At 42.4% G+C, this 18,747-nt stretch overlaps 1 protein-coding gene across 2 annotated transcripts in view; it reads left to right on the forward strand.

The window, feature by feature from the left end:
- Positions 1-833: 833 nt before the first annotated feature.
- LOC120046641 (glutamate--cysteine ligase catalytic subunit-like) overlaps positions 834-18,747 on the forward strand; it is a 45,471-nt gene continuing 27,557 nt past the window's right edge. Inside the window, exon 1 of one of the 2 annotated variants that reach the window (XM_038992031.1) lies at positions 834-1,433. In XM_038992031.1, the coding sequence (XP_038847959.1) occupies positions 1,284-1,433 (150 nt within the window). In that variant the 5' untranslated portion in view covers positions 834-1,283. The remainder of the gene's footprint in view (positions 1,434-18,747) is intronic. The other variant, XM_038992032.1, reaches the window with a different exon arrangement.

Consider the following 18,747-nt stretch of genomic DNA (forward strand, 5'->3'; position numbering starts at 1 on the left):
AAGAGACAAAATTCACAAATTCTAGAGCATAATAGCAGAGTTATGTCTTTAGTGTAAAACTAACAATGACTCAATAGTCCATGGCTTCTGGGAACGCTATAAAGTCCCAAAATTATGGGCAGAGTTAGAAAGTTGGCTGTTGGAAGTATTACAATGTAAATTTACTTTTAATCTGTCTGTCTGCATATTTAAAGATATGGCATATGAAGGTGCAGTGAGACACACAATGGGTTGGAAGATACTTTACTCGTCAACACAGACTTAAAAACTGGAAATCAACCAGCCCTCCATCGTTAACACAATGGAAAGGTAAAATGCTTATTATCTAAATGTTGAAAGTGTGTGGGTGAAGGAGAGAAACAAAATGGTCCAGTTTGAGGCCATGTGGCAGAGAGTGATGTGGGTGCTGGAGCTGGGGTGTGAGCAGCTGTGTCTGGGGTGGGGATGTTGTGACTGAACAAGTGACTGTGTGGGGGTGTGTCATGTTATGATTCAGCAATCTTAGCCTCCTCCCTCAAAACCTTAAATTAACATTATTTTATAGTTGATCTACCAAAACCAGTCTATTAAAGTGTGTGTACAAAAATATATTGTTTTTTTGTAAGATTATTTATTAATTATTTTACAATACAATGGGAAAAAAATACACATATAATAATAATAATCTTGAAAAAAGATATATATATTTTTTGTACACATACTTAGTAGACTGGTTTTGGCATGCCAAATTGAGAATAATGTTCATTGAAGGTTTTGAGGGAGGAGGGTAAGATTGCTGAGTCATAACATGACGCGCGCCACACGGTCACGTGTGTTCAGTCAACGTTAAGTCTGTGAACTAGGACATTTTGCACACTCAAACAGTGGATGCTTGGCTAGCGGATTGAATTGGCCGTTTCTCACTAACGTTATAAGGAAGTGATTCATTCACGGGGAAATATATTTAAGTGTAATTGCTATTCTGAATTAAATAGGTATTGCATGGGGTAACAACCTTTGCATTTCTATTCCGCGCGTGGGACATTGTATTAGCTTTCGAGATAGCAAGAGATATGTGAAGGCCTCCCCCTTTTTGTCTAGCTACCTAATAAGTATCAGCGTTACAATTTAAATAACTACATCAGTGTTCATTTTGCTCGAGTTTTGTTTTGTTGAAAGTAACTAGCTAGCTACATCGCTGAACTTGGCTAAATAACGTTAGCTAACGAGCAAAATTAATAGCTAACGGTAGCTAAACAAAATAGTACGCGCTAGTCTCGCTGTTGGTGCCGAACGCTTGTGCTATGGGCTTGCTGTCACAAGGGTCACCGCTCAACTGGGAAGAAACCAAAAAGTATGCAGACCATGTCAGGAAGCATGGCATCGTTCAGTTTCTCAACATCTATAACAAGGTGAAAGAACGACAGAAGGATGTATTGTTATGGGGTGATGAGGTAAGGCTGCCATGGCTGAACTTTTACATAAACGTATTTTTTGCATTACATGTGATCTCAGTAATGTCAGTCAGTGAGTGTGCGCTATCACCAGTGAAGTTGCAACTATGTTGACAACGTGCCAACTTGATTGTGATGATAACTTGTAACCGATTTACAGTAACAGTGTAACTAGTGTTGATATCAGTCACATCTGTAGTTCATACAAATGATAATCATAAAAATGTTTCCAGTAATCACACAAATGGACGGGTGGAAAGAGTACTGTAAAATCCTACTCAAGCAGTAGTACTGTTAATTTATTTAAATTGTAATCAAGTAAAAGTACTGGTGTAAAAAAAAAAAAAAAAAAATACTCAACTAAAAGTAAAAAGTAGCACATTTTTAAAAAGTACTCAGAGTAAAAGTTACCAAGTTCTAAAATAATTTGCTATTTTGATGGTTATTTTTATTCTCCTTTTACAATAACTTTTACAAAAACGTTTCAATATACTACTGTATATGTAATATTGTTTACATGTAATGTTTGACAGGCTAAATGTTCCATAAAACACCAGAAAATAACCAACAAGATAAGATTCAGCACAGCTGATTTTAATATTTAATCTTCAACTTAACATATACAAATGTTCAAAAGGCATATTTTTTGTGGAACTGCCTATTGAACACTTAACTCACTTCAGTTGTCTCTGAATTTGCTGTTCAGTTTCAGTAGGAGCTGATTTTCTAAGTTAATTGAGTCTATCCTAGCTCGCTTTGCAGTGAAGCGTAGTCCAGCACAGCTAAAAAGACGCTCACAGGCGGCAACTTATTTATGTACGGAAACAAATGAAGTAAATCCATTTAGTCCGATGGACTAGCAAGATATCCATCCACCTCCCCTGTACCTTCTGACCGTTTGGTTGTCAGTGATGAAGAAATCTTCTTCATCAGATGAATGCTGCCTTAGATGAGCAGTCTCGTCCTGTGTGATTGTGTCAAGATGATTCTTCAGGTACGCCAAACCTGTACATTGGAAACAACACAACATTCACATATTCAGTGTTTCAGCAAACTCTGTTTTATGTGGCTGGCAACACAATCATAGTATTGGCATTGCAATAGCTCTAACACAGACTTCCGCACTTGTTATTCTCAGATACTGAGATTGATTTGAGTTGTTCAAATACATTCAGACCTAACAAATTCTCTAATGAGGTGAGTCCATGTCTGGCTGTACCCAAACATAGTTATATGAAAAGGTTATTGTCCAGCAACTTAAATAATGGAAAATAGAAAACATAACAAAAAAAACTATTTAAGAAGAGACTCTGACTAAAAGATATAATCATATGGACAATGAGGTTAAAACCTTTTGGAGTAAAGAAATCATACCGGCTGTGATGGACATCAGCTTTGTCAGTCCAAGACGTCTTGAACTTTGGCAGAAGGATTGCAGCAGCAATAAGCTGTGGCTCCTCTCATCATTTCTCCAAAGTGCTTTTGGAGACCGTTCTGAATGGCTCTGATAAGTGGTAGGCACATTTGGCAAGATGCTTCCAGCCTTTGAAGTTTTGTTTTTAGTAAGAAGATCACTGGCAGCAGCCACCACATATGCGTGTTGATCTCAGACTGTAGAATGTTCAAAGCTGAGACCAAAGGCTTCATCACTTTGCAGTACTCATTCAAGAAGGACATTTCTGCCGGGCTCAGCCTGAAGGATTAAGGTAAATGTAGTACCTCTTAGAATTCTAAAATTTCATGGACAATAAATATTACTGTAATAGGAAAACATAACTTGGATTCAAATAATTGCTACTCACATTTTCACTTTTAATTCTTCACACTAATTTCTTATGGCATCCTCCCCCTTCTCTTGTATGATACGTGTGATCCTCTCCACAGCCAGGTAAGTTGAGTACCAATGTGTTTGATTTGGACGGATGAACTGCAGTTTGCACTCATTCTCTACAACTTCAGCAGCTAAGGTTGAACGCCCCATTTTATTCCACATGGCTTGGCATTTGGCAAAGACGTCCTGGACAACCTTTTGTAGCTATCACTATTTGTTTCTGCCAACGCAGAATCTGTTGCAATGAGGTTCAGCAGGTGACATGCACACAATTGATGCTGAGGGAGTTTATATTCTAGGCCACTGTCATTTTTCAGGATGGAATATGGGTCTTGGTATGCAACCTGCTCTGCTGGCTCTTCAGCATCTGAGTCTCGATCTGCGGACTCTACTGCCTGGCTCTGCTCACCAAGAACATTGAATGCTTTGATGAAGTTTGATCCACTGTCGGTTGTGGTTCTTACCACTTTCCCCCTGATTCTGTATGCACAATGGATGTCATCGAGGGCACCTGCAAGCACATCAAATGTTTGGGAACCTCTCAATCTCTTGCAAGTGAGTGCAGCAGAATGTCTCACCAGAGTTTCTTCATCTGTCCAGTGACATGTGACCACGATGTAATTCCTTTGATGAGCTGTCCAACAATCGGTGATGGTGGCAACATAATTTACCCTGCCAAGGTGTGCCATAACTGTGTTCTTCATGTGATTGGCAGCTTCATGTATTCTTGAACGAACAGTAGGTCTGGAGATCAAATCAAATGTATTTATATAGCCCTTCTTACATCAGCTGATATCTCAAAGTGCTGTACAGAAACCCAGCCTAAAACCCCAAACAGCAAGCAATGCAGGTGTAGAAGCAAGGTGGCTAGGAAAAACTCCCTAGAAAGGCCGAAACCTAGAGAGGAAGCAGGCTATGAGGGGTGGCCAGTCCTCTTCTGGCTGTGCCGGGTGGAGATTATAACAGAACATGGCCAAGATGTTCAAATGTTCACAAATGACCAGCATGGTCAAATAATAATAATCACAGTAGTTGTCGAGGGTGCAACAAGTCAGCACCTCAGGAGTAAATGTCAGTTGGCTTTTCATAGCCGATCATTCAGAGTATCTCTACCACTCCTGCCGTCTAGAGAGTTGAAAACAGCAGGTCTGGGACAGGTAGCACGTCCAGTGAACAGGTCAGGGTTCCATAGCTGCAGGCAGAACAGTTGAAACTGGAGCAGCAGCACGGCCAGGTGGACTGGGGACAGCAATGAGTCATCATACCAGGTAGTCCTGAGGCATGGTCCTAGGGCTCAGGTCCTCCGAGAGAGAGAGAATTAGAGAGAGCATACTTAAATTCACACAGGACACCGGATAAGACAGGAGAAGTACTCCAGATATAACAGACTGACCCTAGCCCCCCGACACATAAACTACTGGAGACTGAGACAGGATGGGTCAGGAGACACTGTGGCCCCATCCGATGATACCCCCGGACAAGGCCAAACAGGCAGGATAGAACACCACCCACTTTGCCAAAGCACAGCCCCCACACCACTAGAGGGATACCTTCAACCACCAACTTACCATCCTGAGACAATGCCGAGTATAGCCCACAAAGATCTCTGCCACGGCACAACCCAAGGGGGGGCGCCAACCCAGACAGGAAGATCACGTCAGCGACTCAACCCATTCAAGTGATGCACCCCTCCTAGGGACGGCATGGAAGAGCACCAGTAAGCCAGTGACTCAGCCCCTGTAATAAGGTTAAAGGCAGAGAATCCCAGTGGAGAGAGGGGAACCGGCCAGGCAGAGACAGCAAGGGCGGTTCGTTGCTCCAGAGCCTTTCCGTTCACCTTCACACTCCTGGGCCAGACTACACTCAATCATATGACCCACTGAAGAGATGAGTCTTCAATAAAGACTTAAAGGTTGAGACTGAGTCTGCGTCTCTCATGGGTAGGCAGACCATTCCATAAAAATTGAGCTCTATAGGAGAAAGCCCTGCCTCCAGCTGTTTGCTTAGAAATTCTAGGGACAATTAGGAGGCCTGCGTCTTGTGACCGTAGCATACGTGTAGGTATGTACGGCAGGACCAAATCGGAAAGATGGGTAGGAGCAAGCCCATGTAATGCTTTGTAGGTTAGCAGTAAAACCTTGAAATCAGCCCTTGCCTTAACAGGAAGCCAGTGTAGGGAGGCTAGCACTGGAGTAATATGATCACATTTTTTGGTTCTAGTCAGGATTCTAGCAGCCGTATTTAGCACTAACTGAAGTTTATTTAGTGCTTTATCCAGGTAGCCGGAAAGTAGAGCATTGCAGTAGTCTAACCTAGAAGTAACAAAAGCATGGATAAATTTTTCTGCATCATTTTTGGACAGAAAGTTTCTGATTTTTGCAATGTTACGTAGATGGAAAAAAGCTGTCCTTGAAACAGTCTTGATATGTTTGTCAAAAGAGAGCTCAGGGTCCAGAGTAACGCCGAGGTCCTTCACAGTTTTATTTTAGATGACTGTACAACCATCAAGTTTAATTGTCAGATTCAACAGAAGATCTTTGTTTCTTGGGACCTAGAACAAGCGAGTTTAAAAGTAGAAAGTTTGCAGCCATCCACTTCCTTATGTCGGAAACACAGGCTTCTAGCGAGGGCAATTTTGGGGCTTCACCATGTTTAATTGAAATGTACAGCTGTGTGTCATCCGCATAGCAGTGAAAGTTAACGTTATGTTTTCGAATGACATCCCCAAGAGGTAAAATATATAGTGAAAACAATAGTGGTCCTAAAACGGAACCTTGAGGAACACCGAAATTTACAGTTGATTTGTCCGAGGACAAACCATTCAGAGACAAACTGATATCTTACCGACAGATAAGCTCTAAACCAGGACAGAACTGATCCATGTTGACCATTTTGCGTTTCCAATGTCTCCAAAAGAATGTGGTGATCGATGGTGTCAAAAGCAGCACTAAGGTCTAGGAGCACGAGGACAGATGCAGAGCCTCGGTCTGACGCCATTAAAAGGTAATTTACCACCTTCACAAGTGCAGTCTCAGTGCTATGATGGGGTCTAAAACCAGACTGAAGCATTTCGTATACATTGTTTGTCTTCAGGATGGCTGTGTGTAGCTGCGCAACAGCTTTTTCAAAATATGTTGAAAGGAATGGAAGATATCGAATCTTCCATTCCTTTCAACATATTTTGAAAAAGCTGTTGCTTAGGCCGATTAACTTTTTTAAATATTTTCTGTTTCAAGGTTTGGCTTTTTCAATAGAGGCTTTATTACTGCCAGTTTTAGTGAGTTTGGTACACATCCGGTGGATAGAGAGCCGTTTATTATGTTCAACAAACGAGGGCCAAGCACAGGAAGCAGCTCTTTCAGTAGTTTATTTGGAATAGGGTCAGTATGCAGCTTGAAGGTTTAGAGGCCATGATTATTTTCATCATTGTGTCAAGAGATATAGTACTTAAGTGTCGCCCTTGATCCTAGGTCCTGGCAGACTCAGGACAACTGAGCTTTGGAGGAATACGCAGATTTAAAGAGGAGTCTGTAATTTGCTTTCTAACGATCATGATCTTTTCCTCAAAGAAGTTCTTGAATTTATTACTGCTGAAGTGAAAGCCATCCTCTCTTGGGGAATGCTGCTTTTTAGTTAGCTTTGCGACAGTATCAAAAATACATTTTGGATTGTTCTTATTTTCCTCAATTAAGTTGGAAAAATGGGATGATCGAGCAGCAGTGAGGGCTCTTCGATACTGCACATTACTGTCTTTCCAAGCTAGTCGTAGGACTTCCAGTTTGGTGTGGTGTCATTTCCAATCCAATTTTCTGGAAGCTTGCTTCAGAGCTCGGGTATTTTCTGTATACCAGGGAGCTAGTTTCTTATAACAAATGTGTTTTTTGTTTTTTGGGGTGCAACTGCATCTAGGGTATTGCACAAAGTTAAATTGAGTTCCTCAGTTAGGTGGTTAACTGACTTTTGTCCTCTGACGTCCTTGGGTAGGCAGAGGGAGTCTGGAAGGGCATCAAGGAATCTTTGGGTTGTCTCAGAATTTATAGCACGACTTTGATGCTCCTTGGTTGGGGTCTGAGCAGATTATTTGTTGCGATTGCAAACGTAATAAAATGGTGGTACTATAGTCCAGGATTATGAGGAAAAACATTAAGATCCACAACATTCATTCCATGGGACAAAACTAGGTCCAGAGTATGACTGTTACAGTGAGTAGGTCCAGAGACATGTTGGACAAAACCCACTGAGTCGATGATGGCTCCGAAAGCCTTTTGGAGTGGGTCTGTAAACTTTTCCATGTGAATATTAAAGTCACCAAAAATTTGAATATTATCTGCCATGACTACAAGGACCGATAGGGATTCAGTGAGGAAACTGTAAACAGTAGCTATAAAATGTGATTGAGTAGGCTGCATAGATTTCATGACTAGACGCTCAAAATAAGATTTTTTGTAAATTGAAATTTGCTATTGTAAATGTTAGCAACACCTCCGCCTTTGCGGGATGCACAGGGGATATGGTCACTAGTGTAACCAGGAGCTGAGGCCTCATTTAACACAGTAAATTCATCAGGCTTAAGCCATGTTTCAGTCAGGCTAATCACATCAAGATTATGATTAGTTCATTGACTATAACTGCCTTTGAAGTGAGGGATTTAACATTAAGTAGCTCTATTTTGAGATGTGAGGTATCACGATCTCTTTCAAGATGACTTTGCATTGAGGATGCAGTGTGGTTACCAACTCTTTAAAAGCTGGTTGTTCGACCACAGAGAATGGCTGTTGGCCCTCACAGATCAAATTAATGACAAGCTTGTCAACGGTTGCCTGTGAGACGCACCATGCGGATGGCTGGCTACTAGCCACTATAATGTCAATGCGGTAGTAGCCCGCACTACAGCTTATAGTTCCTTCAGCTGTGTAAAGATGTTGGTCAGGGTTAGCTTCTAAATAGCTAGCAACAGGATGAGCTAGCTAATGTTAGCATTATGCTACAGATTGATTGCAAATGGATAATAGCAACACTTTGTTAGCCTACACAACAAACGCCATTCATGGTGATAAAATATATTTCTAACTTTACTTTTCGTACCATTACATGTTTCCTCAAGTTTGACGCAGAGTTTTTGTAGGCAGCCACCTCCACCATCTTTGGTAAGCAGAACTTACATTCCATAATTACACGGTCTCCTCTTCTCTGCTTGAAGCTGAAGTGTTCTTTGAGTTGCGGCCAGGGATGTCCTTCCTCGTGATCTTCAGAAGACCTGGCTCTGTCTCTGTGTGTGTCTGAGCAGGTTCAGGTGACAATACAATCTCGTTAGGCACCATTTATTTTTCAAGTTGATTAGGAAACCTTTTTTTTCTTTCTTGGCATGTAGCTACCTTTTTTTTTTTACTGCCAGAAAATCCTGCTACAGATCATCATATGGTTTGCATACACAGCTATGATTGGGCTGTTTTTGTGAAATGCGTGGAATTGAATTGTATTGGTCCATCTGGTCATGTTACTTGTCACTGACAAACAAGTGAACATTTCGAGCTGCTACAAAAGGCGTTAACTTTATGTGCTTGCCATGATGATGTGTATCCTTTTTCTAGATTGTACTCTGTAATGGATAGTTTTGAAAATGTACTTAAGTAAAAGTACACAACAAAGCTACACAATTACAGGAACGTAAGTAGTTGTAATTCGTTTCTTCCACCCCTGCAAATGGATGCTTTGATGTTTATACTCTGTCCATAAACATTGAACCCATTCAAAGCAGCTGACCACTGCATAACTGTCTTTGATTTAGACAACTTTGTTCAGTAACTTATTTATTATTCAGTTATTTAAGCTATGGAACCATTTGTATGAATACTAGTCTCTTAGAAAATGGAAAGGTAGTAGTGGTAGTGTTTGTAGAAGAGGTCTGCTCCATTCTGCTCAAATGATCAAAAATAAAAGTTTAGCCTCATGGCTGATGATCTTGTATTGTCATTGGAGAATAGAAAAGGTTTGAGGTTATGGCACACCAGGGCCTAAAATAAATGTTTGGTCCACCAGCCAAAATATTTTTTCGGCACAATTACATACAGTACCAGTCAAAAGTTTGGACACACCTACTCATTCAAGGATTTTTCTTTATTTTTACTTTTTTCTACATTGTAGAATAATAGTGAAGACATCAAAACTATGAAATAACACATCTGGAATCATTTAGTAACAAAACAATTGTTAAACAAATCAAAATATATTTTATATTCTTCAAAGTAGCCACCCTTTGCCTTGAGGACAGCTTTGCATACTCTTGGCATTCTGTCAACTAGCTTCACCTGGAATGTTTTTCCAACAGTCTTGAAGGAGCTCCCACATATGCTGAGCACTTGTTGGCTGCTTTTCCTTCACTCTGTGATCCAACTCACCCCAAACCATCTCAATTTGGGTTGAGGTCGGGTGATTGTGGAAGCCAGGTCATCTGATACAGCACTCCATCACTCTCCTTCTTGGTCAAATAGCCCTTACACAGCCTGGAGGTGTTGGGTCATTGTCCTGTTGAAAAACAAATGATAGTCCTACTAAGCCCAAACCAGATGGGATGGTGTATCGCTGTGGTAGCCATGCTGGTTAAGTGTGCCTTGAATTCTAAATAAATCACTGACAGTGTCACCAGCAAAGCACCATCACACCACCACCTTCATGCTTCACGGTGGGAACCACACATGGTGAGATCATCCGTTCACCTACTCTGCGTCTCACAAAGACAAGTCGGTTGGAACCAAAAATCTCAGTTGGACTCATCAGACCAAAGAACAGATTTCCACCCGTCTAATGTCCATTGCTCATGTTTTTTGACCCAAGCAAGTCTCTTCTTATTGGTGTCCTTCAGTAGTGGTTTCTTTGCAGCAATTCGACCATGAAGGCCTGATTCACGCAGTCTCCTATGAACAATTGATGTTGATATGTGTCTGTTACTTGAACTATGTGAAGAATTTATTTGAGCTGCAATTTCTGAGGCTGGTAACTCTATGAAAGTTATCCTCTGCAGCAGAGGGAACTCTGGGTCTTCCTTTCCTGTGGCGGTCCTCATGAGAGCCAGTTTCATCATAACACTTGATGGTTTTTGTGACGCACTTTCAAAGTTCTTGAAATTTTATGGATTGACTGACCATATCTTAAAGTAATGATGGACTGTCGTTTCTCTTTGCTTATTTGAGCTGTTCTTGCCTTAATATGGACTTGGTCTTTTACCAAATAGGGCTATCTTCTGTATACCACCCCTACCTTGTCACAACACAACTGATTGGCTCCAACACATTAAGAAGGAAAAATTCCACATTAACTTTTAACAAGGCACATATGTTAATTGAAATGCATTCCAGGTGACTACCGCATGAAGCTGGTTGAGAGAATGCCAAGAGTGTGCAAAGCTGTCATGGCAAAGGGTGGATACTTTGAAGAGTCAATCTAAAATATATTTAGATTTGTTTCACATTTTTGGTTACTACATGATTCCATATGTGTTATTTCATAGTGTTGATGTCTTCACTATTATTATACAATGTAGAAAATAGTAAAATAAAGGAAAAACCCTTGAATGAGAAGTTGTCTCAACATTTGACTGGTACTGTATATATATTTTACGGATGACCATGCTTTGTAATGTTTCTAAAACAATAAATGTATTAGTAAGAAGTAATGTGGTATATTGCTCAGTTTCATTACATTTTTTTGTAACCGGAGCTTTGGGTCTGTGACCGGAGTGTTTTTAATCCCAGTCCCATCACAAGAGGCTTTTTGCCTTTTGGTAGGCCGACATTGTATATAAGAATTTGTTCTTAACTGACTTGCCTAGTTAAATAAAAAATCTAGTTTTAACTAAAATATCAGAGACAAAATGTTCAGCTGCCCCTTTAAGTGCAGGTTACCGTGGGAATGGGGCCCCTTAAGTCCATCATGTGTCTGTGAGATTTGGGATCTGAGTGAGTAGGACGTCTCTTCGTTATCTGTTGAAGTAACAGACTCAAAGTAACGTTGAAACATAATCTAGCTTCTGAACAAAATATTGTAAATTGCCAAGAAAAGCTTTCGAGTACATGAGGCCAATTTTTATGCCTGTGTGCAACGGATCCAAAAATGAATCTATCAGCACTTCACTCAGTGCGCACAGGTCCCCTGCCAGGCAGTGTTACTTCACCAGTTGGGATATATGATTCACATTTCTTTGTTTGATTAGCAGCTATGAAACAAAACAGAAGAAATACTTAGAATGCTGCAGTAGCTGTTTTCAAACGCAAACTCGCACCTGCTCATATTTTACTTTTGACTATTTATTATTCACAAATGTAATACTTGCACTGTAGAGCCCTGCAAATTGATGTGGCTGGTTAAATATACACTGCTCAAAAAAATAAAGGGAACACTTAAACAACACAATGTAACTCCAAGTCAATCACACTTCTGTGAAATCAAACTGTCCACTTAGGAAGCAACACTGATTGACAATAAATTGCACATGCTGTTGTGCAAATGGAATAGACAAAAGGTGGAAATTATAGGCAATTAGCAAGACACCCCCAATAAAGGAGTGATTCTGCAGGTGGTGACCACAGACCACTTCTCAGTTCCTATGCTTCCTGGCTGATGTTTTGGTCACTTTTGAATGCTGGCGGTGCTCTCACTCTAGTGGTAGCATGAGACGGAGTCTACAACCCACACAAGTGGCTCAGGTAGTGCAGCTCATCCAGGATGGCACATCAATGCGAGCTGTGGCAAGAAGGTTTGCTGTGTCTGTCAGCGTAGTGTCCAGAGCATGGAGGCGCTACCAGGAGACAGGCCAGTACATCAGGAGACGTGGAGGAGGCCGTAGGAGGCCGAAAACCCAGCAGCAGGACCGCTACCTCCGCCTTTGTGCAAGGAGGAGCACTGCCAGAGCCCTGCAAAATGACCTCCAGCAGGCCACAAATGTGCATGTGTCTGCTCAAACGGTCAGAAACAGACTCCATGAGGGTGGTATGAGGGCCCGACGTCCACAGGTGGGGGTTGTGCTTACAGCCCAACACCGTGCAGGACGTTTGGCATTTGCCAGAGAACACCAATATTGGCAAATTCGCCACTGGCGCCCTGTGCTCTTCACAGATGAAAGCAGGTTCACACTGAGCACATGAGCACATGTGACAGACGTGACAGAGTCTGGAGACGCCGTGGAGAACGTTCTGTTGCCTGCAACATCCTCCAACATGACCGGTTTGGCGGTGGGTCAGTCATGGTGTGGGGTGGCATTTCTTTGTGGGGCCGCACAGCCCTCCATGTGCTCGCCAGAGGTAGCCTGACTGCCATTAGGTACCGAGATGAGATCCTCAGACCCCTTGTGAGACCATATGCTGACACATGCACATTTGTGGCCTGCTGGAGGTCATTTTGCAGGGCTCTGGCAGTGCTACTCCTTGCACAAAGGCGGAGGTAGCGGTCCTGCTGCTGGGTTGTTGCCCTTCTACGGCCTCCTCCACGTCTCCTGATGTACTGGCCTGTCTCCTGGTAGCGCCTCCATGCTCTGGACACTACGCTGACAGACACAGCAAACCTTCTTGCCACAGCTCGCATTGATGTGCCATCCTGGATGAGCTGCACTACCTGAGCCACTTGTGTGGGTTGTAGACTCCGTCTCATGCTACCACTAGAGTGAGAGCACCGCCAGCATTCAAAAGTGACCAAAACATCAGCCAGGAAGCATAGGAACTGAGAAGTGGTCTGTGGTCACCACCTGCAGAATCACTCCTTTATTTGGGGTGTCTTGCTAATTGCCTATAATTTCCACCTTTTGTCTATTCCATTTGCACAACAGCATGTGAAATTTATTGTCAATCAGTGTTGCTTCCTAAGTGGACAGTTTGATTTCATAGAAGTGTGATTGACTTGGAGTTACATTGTGTTGTTTAAGTGTTCCCTTTATTTTTTTGAGCAGTATATTCTTACCAGCCAATACTGAAATCGACCCGCATTTGGCACCGGAGGAGATGGCTGCCGTTTTACGATCTCCTAACCAATTGTGCTATTATGTGAGGTTTTTTTGCGATATTTGTAAATTATTTTGTACATAATGTTTCTGCAACCGTATCTTACGGCAGAAAAGAGCTTCTAGATATCAGGACAGCGATCACTCACCTCGGATTAGACAGATTTTTTCAACAACAGCAGCAAGCAGGACTCACACAATATTCTCCAAACACCCCACAGGGCAGACATCCCAATTATTCGCAAAAGGAAGCGACGCAGATGAAGAAGAGCCGGATGCCTCGTCCGGACCCGCAGAAGGCAACTAGGAAAGCTGCCTTTACCGTCAATATTACTCGCCAACGTGCAATCATTGGACAATAAACTAGACGAGGTACGATCACGAATATCCTACCAACGGGACATCAAAACTGTAATATCCTATGTTTCACGGAATCGTGGCTGAATGAAGACATGGATATTCAGCTAGCGGGATACATGTTGCACCGGCAGGATAGAACAGCACACTCCGGTAAGACGAGGGGGGTGGTCTGTGCATATTTGTAAACAACAGCTGGTGCACGAAATTTAAGGAAGTCTCTAGATTTTGCTCGCCTGAAGTAGAGTATATTATGATAAATTGCAGGCCACACTACTTGCCTAGAGAGTTCTCAGCTATACCTTTCGTGGCTGTTTATTTACCACCACAGACAGATGCCGGGAACTAAGACTGCACTCAATCAGCTGTATAAGGAAATAAGCAAACAGGAAACCACTCACCCAGAGGCGGCGCTCCTAGTGGCCGGAGACTTTAATGCAGGGAAACTTAAATCAGTTCTACCAAATTTCCATCAACATGTTAAATGTGCAACCAGAGGGAAAAAAATTCTAGATCACCTGTACTCCACACAGAGACGCGTACAAAGCTCTCCCTCGCCCTCCATTTGGTAAATCCGACCACAATTCTATCCTCCTGATTCCTGCTTACAAGCAAAAATTAAAGAAGGAAGCACCAGTGACTCGGTCTATAAAAAAAATGGTCCCATGAAGCAGATGCTAAACTACAGGACTGTTTTGCTATCACAGACTGGAACATGTTCCGGGATTCTTCCGATGACATTGAGGAATACACCACATCAGTCACTGGCTTTATCAATAAGTACATTGAGGACGTCGTCCCCACAGTGACTGTACGTACATATCCCAACCAGAAGCCATGGATTACAGGCAACATTCGCACTGAGCTAAAGGGTAGAGCTGCCGCTTTCAAGGTGCGGGACTCTAACCCGGAAGCTTACAAGAAATCCCGCTATGCTCTGCGACGAACCATCAAACAGGCAAAGCGTCAATACAGGGCTAAGATTGAATCATACTACACCGGCTCCGATGCTCGTCGGATGTGGCAGGGCTTGCAAACTATTACAGACTACAAAGGGAAGCACAGCCGTGAGCTGCCCAGTGACATGAGCCTACTAGACGAGCTAAATCAATTCTATGCTCGCTTCAAGGCAAGCAACACTGAGGCATGCATGAGAGCATCAGCTATTCCAGATGACTGCGTGATCACGCTCTCCGTAGCCGACGTGAGTAAGACCTTTTAAACAGGTCAACATTCACAAGGCTGCGGGGCCAGATGGATTACCAGGACGTGTGCTCCGGGCATTTGCTGACCAACTGGCAGGTGTCTTCACTGACATTTTCAACATGTCCCTTATTGAGTCTGTAATACCAAAATGCTTCAAGCAGACCACCATAGTCCCTGTGCCCAAGAGCACAAAGGCAACCTGCCTAAATGACTACAGACCCGTGGCACTCACGTCCGTAGCCATGAAGTGCTTTGAAAGCCTGGTGATGGCTCACATCAACACTATTATCACAGAAACCCTAGACCCACTCCAATTTGCATACCGCCCAAACAGATGATGCAATCTCTATTGCACTCCACACTGCCCTTTCCCACCTGGACAAAAAGAACACCTATGTGAGAATGCTATTCATTGACTACAGCGCAGCGTTCAACACCATAGTACCCTCAAAGCTCATCACTAAGCTAAGGAACCTGGAACTAAACACCTCCCTCTGCAACTGGATCCTGGACTTCCTGACGGGCCGTCCCCAGGTGGTGAGGGTAGGTAGCAACACATCTGCAACGTTGATCCTCAACACTAGAGCTCCCCAGGGGTGCGTGCTGAGTCCCCTCCTGTACCCCCTGTTCACCCACGACTGCATGGCCAGGCACGACTCCAACACCGTCATTAAGTTTGCTGACGACACAACAGTGGTAGGGCCTGATCACCGACAATGACGAGACAGCCTATAGGGAGGAGGCCAGAGACCTGGCCGGGTGGTGCCAGAATAACAACCTATCCCTCAATGTAACCAAGACTAAGGAGATGATTGTGGAATACAGGAAAAGGAGCACCGAGCACGTCCCCATTCTCATCGACGGGGCTGTAGTGGAGCAGGTTGAGAGTTTCAAATTCCTTGGTGTCCACATCAACAACAAACTAGAATGGTCCAAACACACCAAGACAGTTGTGAAGAGGGCACGACAAAGCCTATTCCCCCTCAGGAAATGAAAAAAAATTGGCATGGGTCCTGAGATCCTCAAAAGGTTCTACAGCTGCAAAATTGAGAGCATCCTGACTGGTTGCATCACTGCCTGGTACGGCAGTTGCTCAGCCTCCGACTGCAAGGCACTATAGAGGGTAGTGCGTACGGCCCAGTACATCACTGGGGCAACGCTGCCTGCCATCCAGGACCTCTACACCAGGCGGTGTCAGAGGAAGGCCCTGAAAATTGTCAAAGACCCCAGCCACCACAGTCATAGACTGTACTCTCTACTACCACATGGCAAGCGGTACCAGAGTGCCAAGTCTAGGACAAAAAGGCTTCTCAACAGTTTTTACCCCCAAGCCATAAGACTCCTGAACAAGTAACCAAATGGTTACCCAGACTATTTGCATTGTGTGCCCCTCCCAACCCCTCTTTTACGCTGCTGCTACTCTCTGTTTATCTTATATGCATAGTCACTAACTATACATTCATGTACATACTACCTCAATTGGCCCGACCAACCAGTGCTCCCGCACATTGGCTAACCGGGCTATCTGCATTGTCCCACCACCTGCCTACCCCTCTTTTTACGCTATTGCTACTCTCTGTTCATCATATATGCATAGTCACTTTAACCATACCCACATGTACATACTACCTCAATATTTCTGACTAACCGGAGTCTGTATATTGCCTTGCTACTCTTATTTTCAAATGTCTTTTTACTGTTGTTTTATTTCTTTACTTACCTACACACACACACACACTTTTTTTTCTCCGCACTATTGTTTAGAGCCTGTAAGTAAGCATTTCACTGTAAGGTCTACACCTGTTGTATTTGGCGCACGTGACAAATAAACTTTGATTTGTGTTAATTTTATTCCCTTGGCTTTTATTGATGTTGAAAGCCTCTGTGGGCTTGAGGTTCAGTAATATAAAAAACATAAACTGATATTAATAACATGAAAATCATGTCGGCTGAATTTGAGCTGTGATAGTTTCTAGGCTTGATTGTGCATCTTATACACATTGAGAGCTGAAAGAAAATAAATAAATAAATTCAGCTATCACCTTTATTTAACCAGGTAGGCAAGTTGAACACGTTCTCATTTACAATTGCGACCTGGCCAAGATAAAGCAAAGCAGTTCGACACATACAACAACACAGAGTTACACATGGAGTAAAACAACCATACAGTCAATAATACAGTAGAAAAATAAGTCTATATACAATGTGAGCAAGTGAGGTGAGATGGGAGGTGAAGGCAAAAAAAAAAGGCCATGGTGGTGAAGTAAATACAATATAGCAAGTAAAACACTGGAATGGTTGATTTGCAGTGGAAGAATGTGCAAAGTAGCGAGAGAAATAATTGGGTGCAAAGGAGAAAAATAAATAAATACAGTAGGGAAAGAGGTAGTTGTTTGGGCTAAATTATAGATGGGCTAAATTATAGATGGGCTATGTACAGGTTTGCAGTGTACTTGTGATATTGAGCAATGGCAAAAATGTTTAGCTCTACAAATTTCTAAACATGTGGGTAGTTGTCTTTCTAGCAGGCTTGTTTGTCACAGTCACAATTGTACTGTTATAGGCTCACCCTGCATTAATAACCAAGTGGAAAGGTGGTATTTTCCACGTACGACTGGGAAAAATCCACTTGAACACCCCTCCAACTGGTAATTACTAGTGGGAAACGCGTCTATCATTCATGACTTCTCCCAAATGATGACCTTCCTACTAAGGAAAGGACCTTGATAACAGCATTTTTGGCAGTTAAAGGCAACAACAAAACAGTTTTTTTATCAATAATCTATTCATATGGTTTTTGAACACTAATTTATTTACAAGCATGAAACCTATAGTTTTAGTTTGTTTGATCCAGCTTGTTTTATGCATGTACAGTACTTATAGGACTTACTAAGAATGTTACATGGTTTATTCCTACTTACTGCTTTAAATTAGGATAATTCTCCTGTATATCATCTTAGCATGCAGACACAGAGATAGACGTGTGTGTGTGTGTGATCAGTCCTCCAAGTAAACCTCCATCAGTGGAGACAGACACCTGAATCTTGTGCTCCTTTCCTTTGAAATAAAAGTAAAGAAAACCAATGTTTGTTTATGCTTAATTGTTTCTTAGCATGAACAAATCCTTTATGCTTCATTCAATTATGTATAATGTGCCTTGAACAAATTTGTTTCGTTCAATTGTGCCGTGTACCTTGATCAAAATATACAGCTCACATTATAAAATTGGTAACGTTATCCTAGTACACACCTGACTGCAGGACATTGAGGAAAATGTCTTTCATTGGGACAGCTGATCGGCCCTGGGCAAAGCTCTTGTACGGGGAGTACTCTGACATAACTTCATCTGATGTAATTCTTGCCATAGCCAAGAGCTCCTTGTAAAAGGCAACCAGACTCTAAGAAATACCTATTTTACGTAAGTACTCAGACCCTTTGCTATGACTTGAAATTGAGCTCAGGTGCATCCTGTTTCCATTGCTCATCCTAGATGTTTCTACAACTTGATTGGAGTCCACCTGTGGTTAAATTCAATTGATTTGACATGATTTGGAAAGGCACACACCTGTCTACAGTCGTGGCCAAAAGTTTTGAGAATGACACAAATATACATTTTCACAAAGTCTGCTGCCTCAGTTTGTATGATGGCAATTTGCATATACTCCAGAATGTTATGAAGAGTGATCAGATGAATTGCAATTAATTGCAAAGTCCCTCTTTGCTTTGCAAATGAACTGAATCATAGAAAACATTTCCTCTGCATTTCAGCCCTGCCCCAAAATGACCAGCTCACATCATGTCAGTGATTCTCTCGTTAACACAGGTGTGTTTATGAGGACAAGGCTGGAGATCACTCTGTCGTGCTGAATGAGTTCGAATAACAGACTGGAAGCTTCAAAAGGAGGGTGGTGCTTGGAATCATTGTTCTTCCT

The sequence above is a fragment of the Salvelinus namaycush genome, chromosome 4 (assembly GCF_016432855.1).
Source record: "Salvelinus namaycush isolate Seneca chromosome 4, SaNama_1.0, whole genome shotgun sequence".
In the NCBI taxonomy this organism is placed as follows: domain Eukaryota; kingdom Metazoa; phylum Chordata; class Actinopteri; order Salmoniformes; family Salmonidae; genus Salvelinus; species Salvelinus namaycush.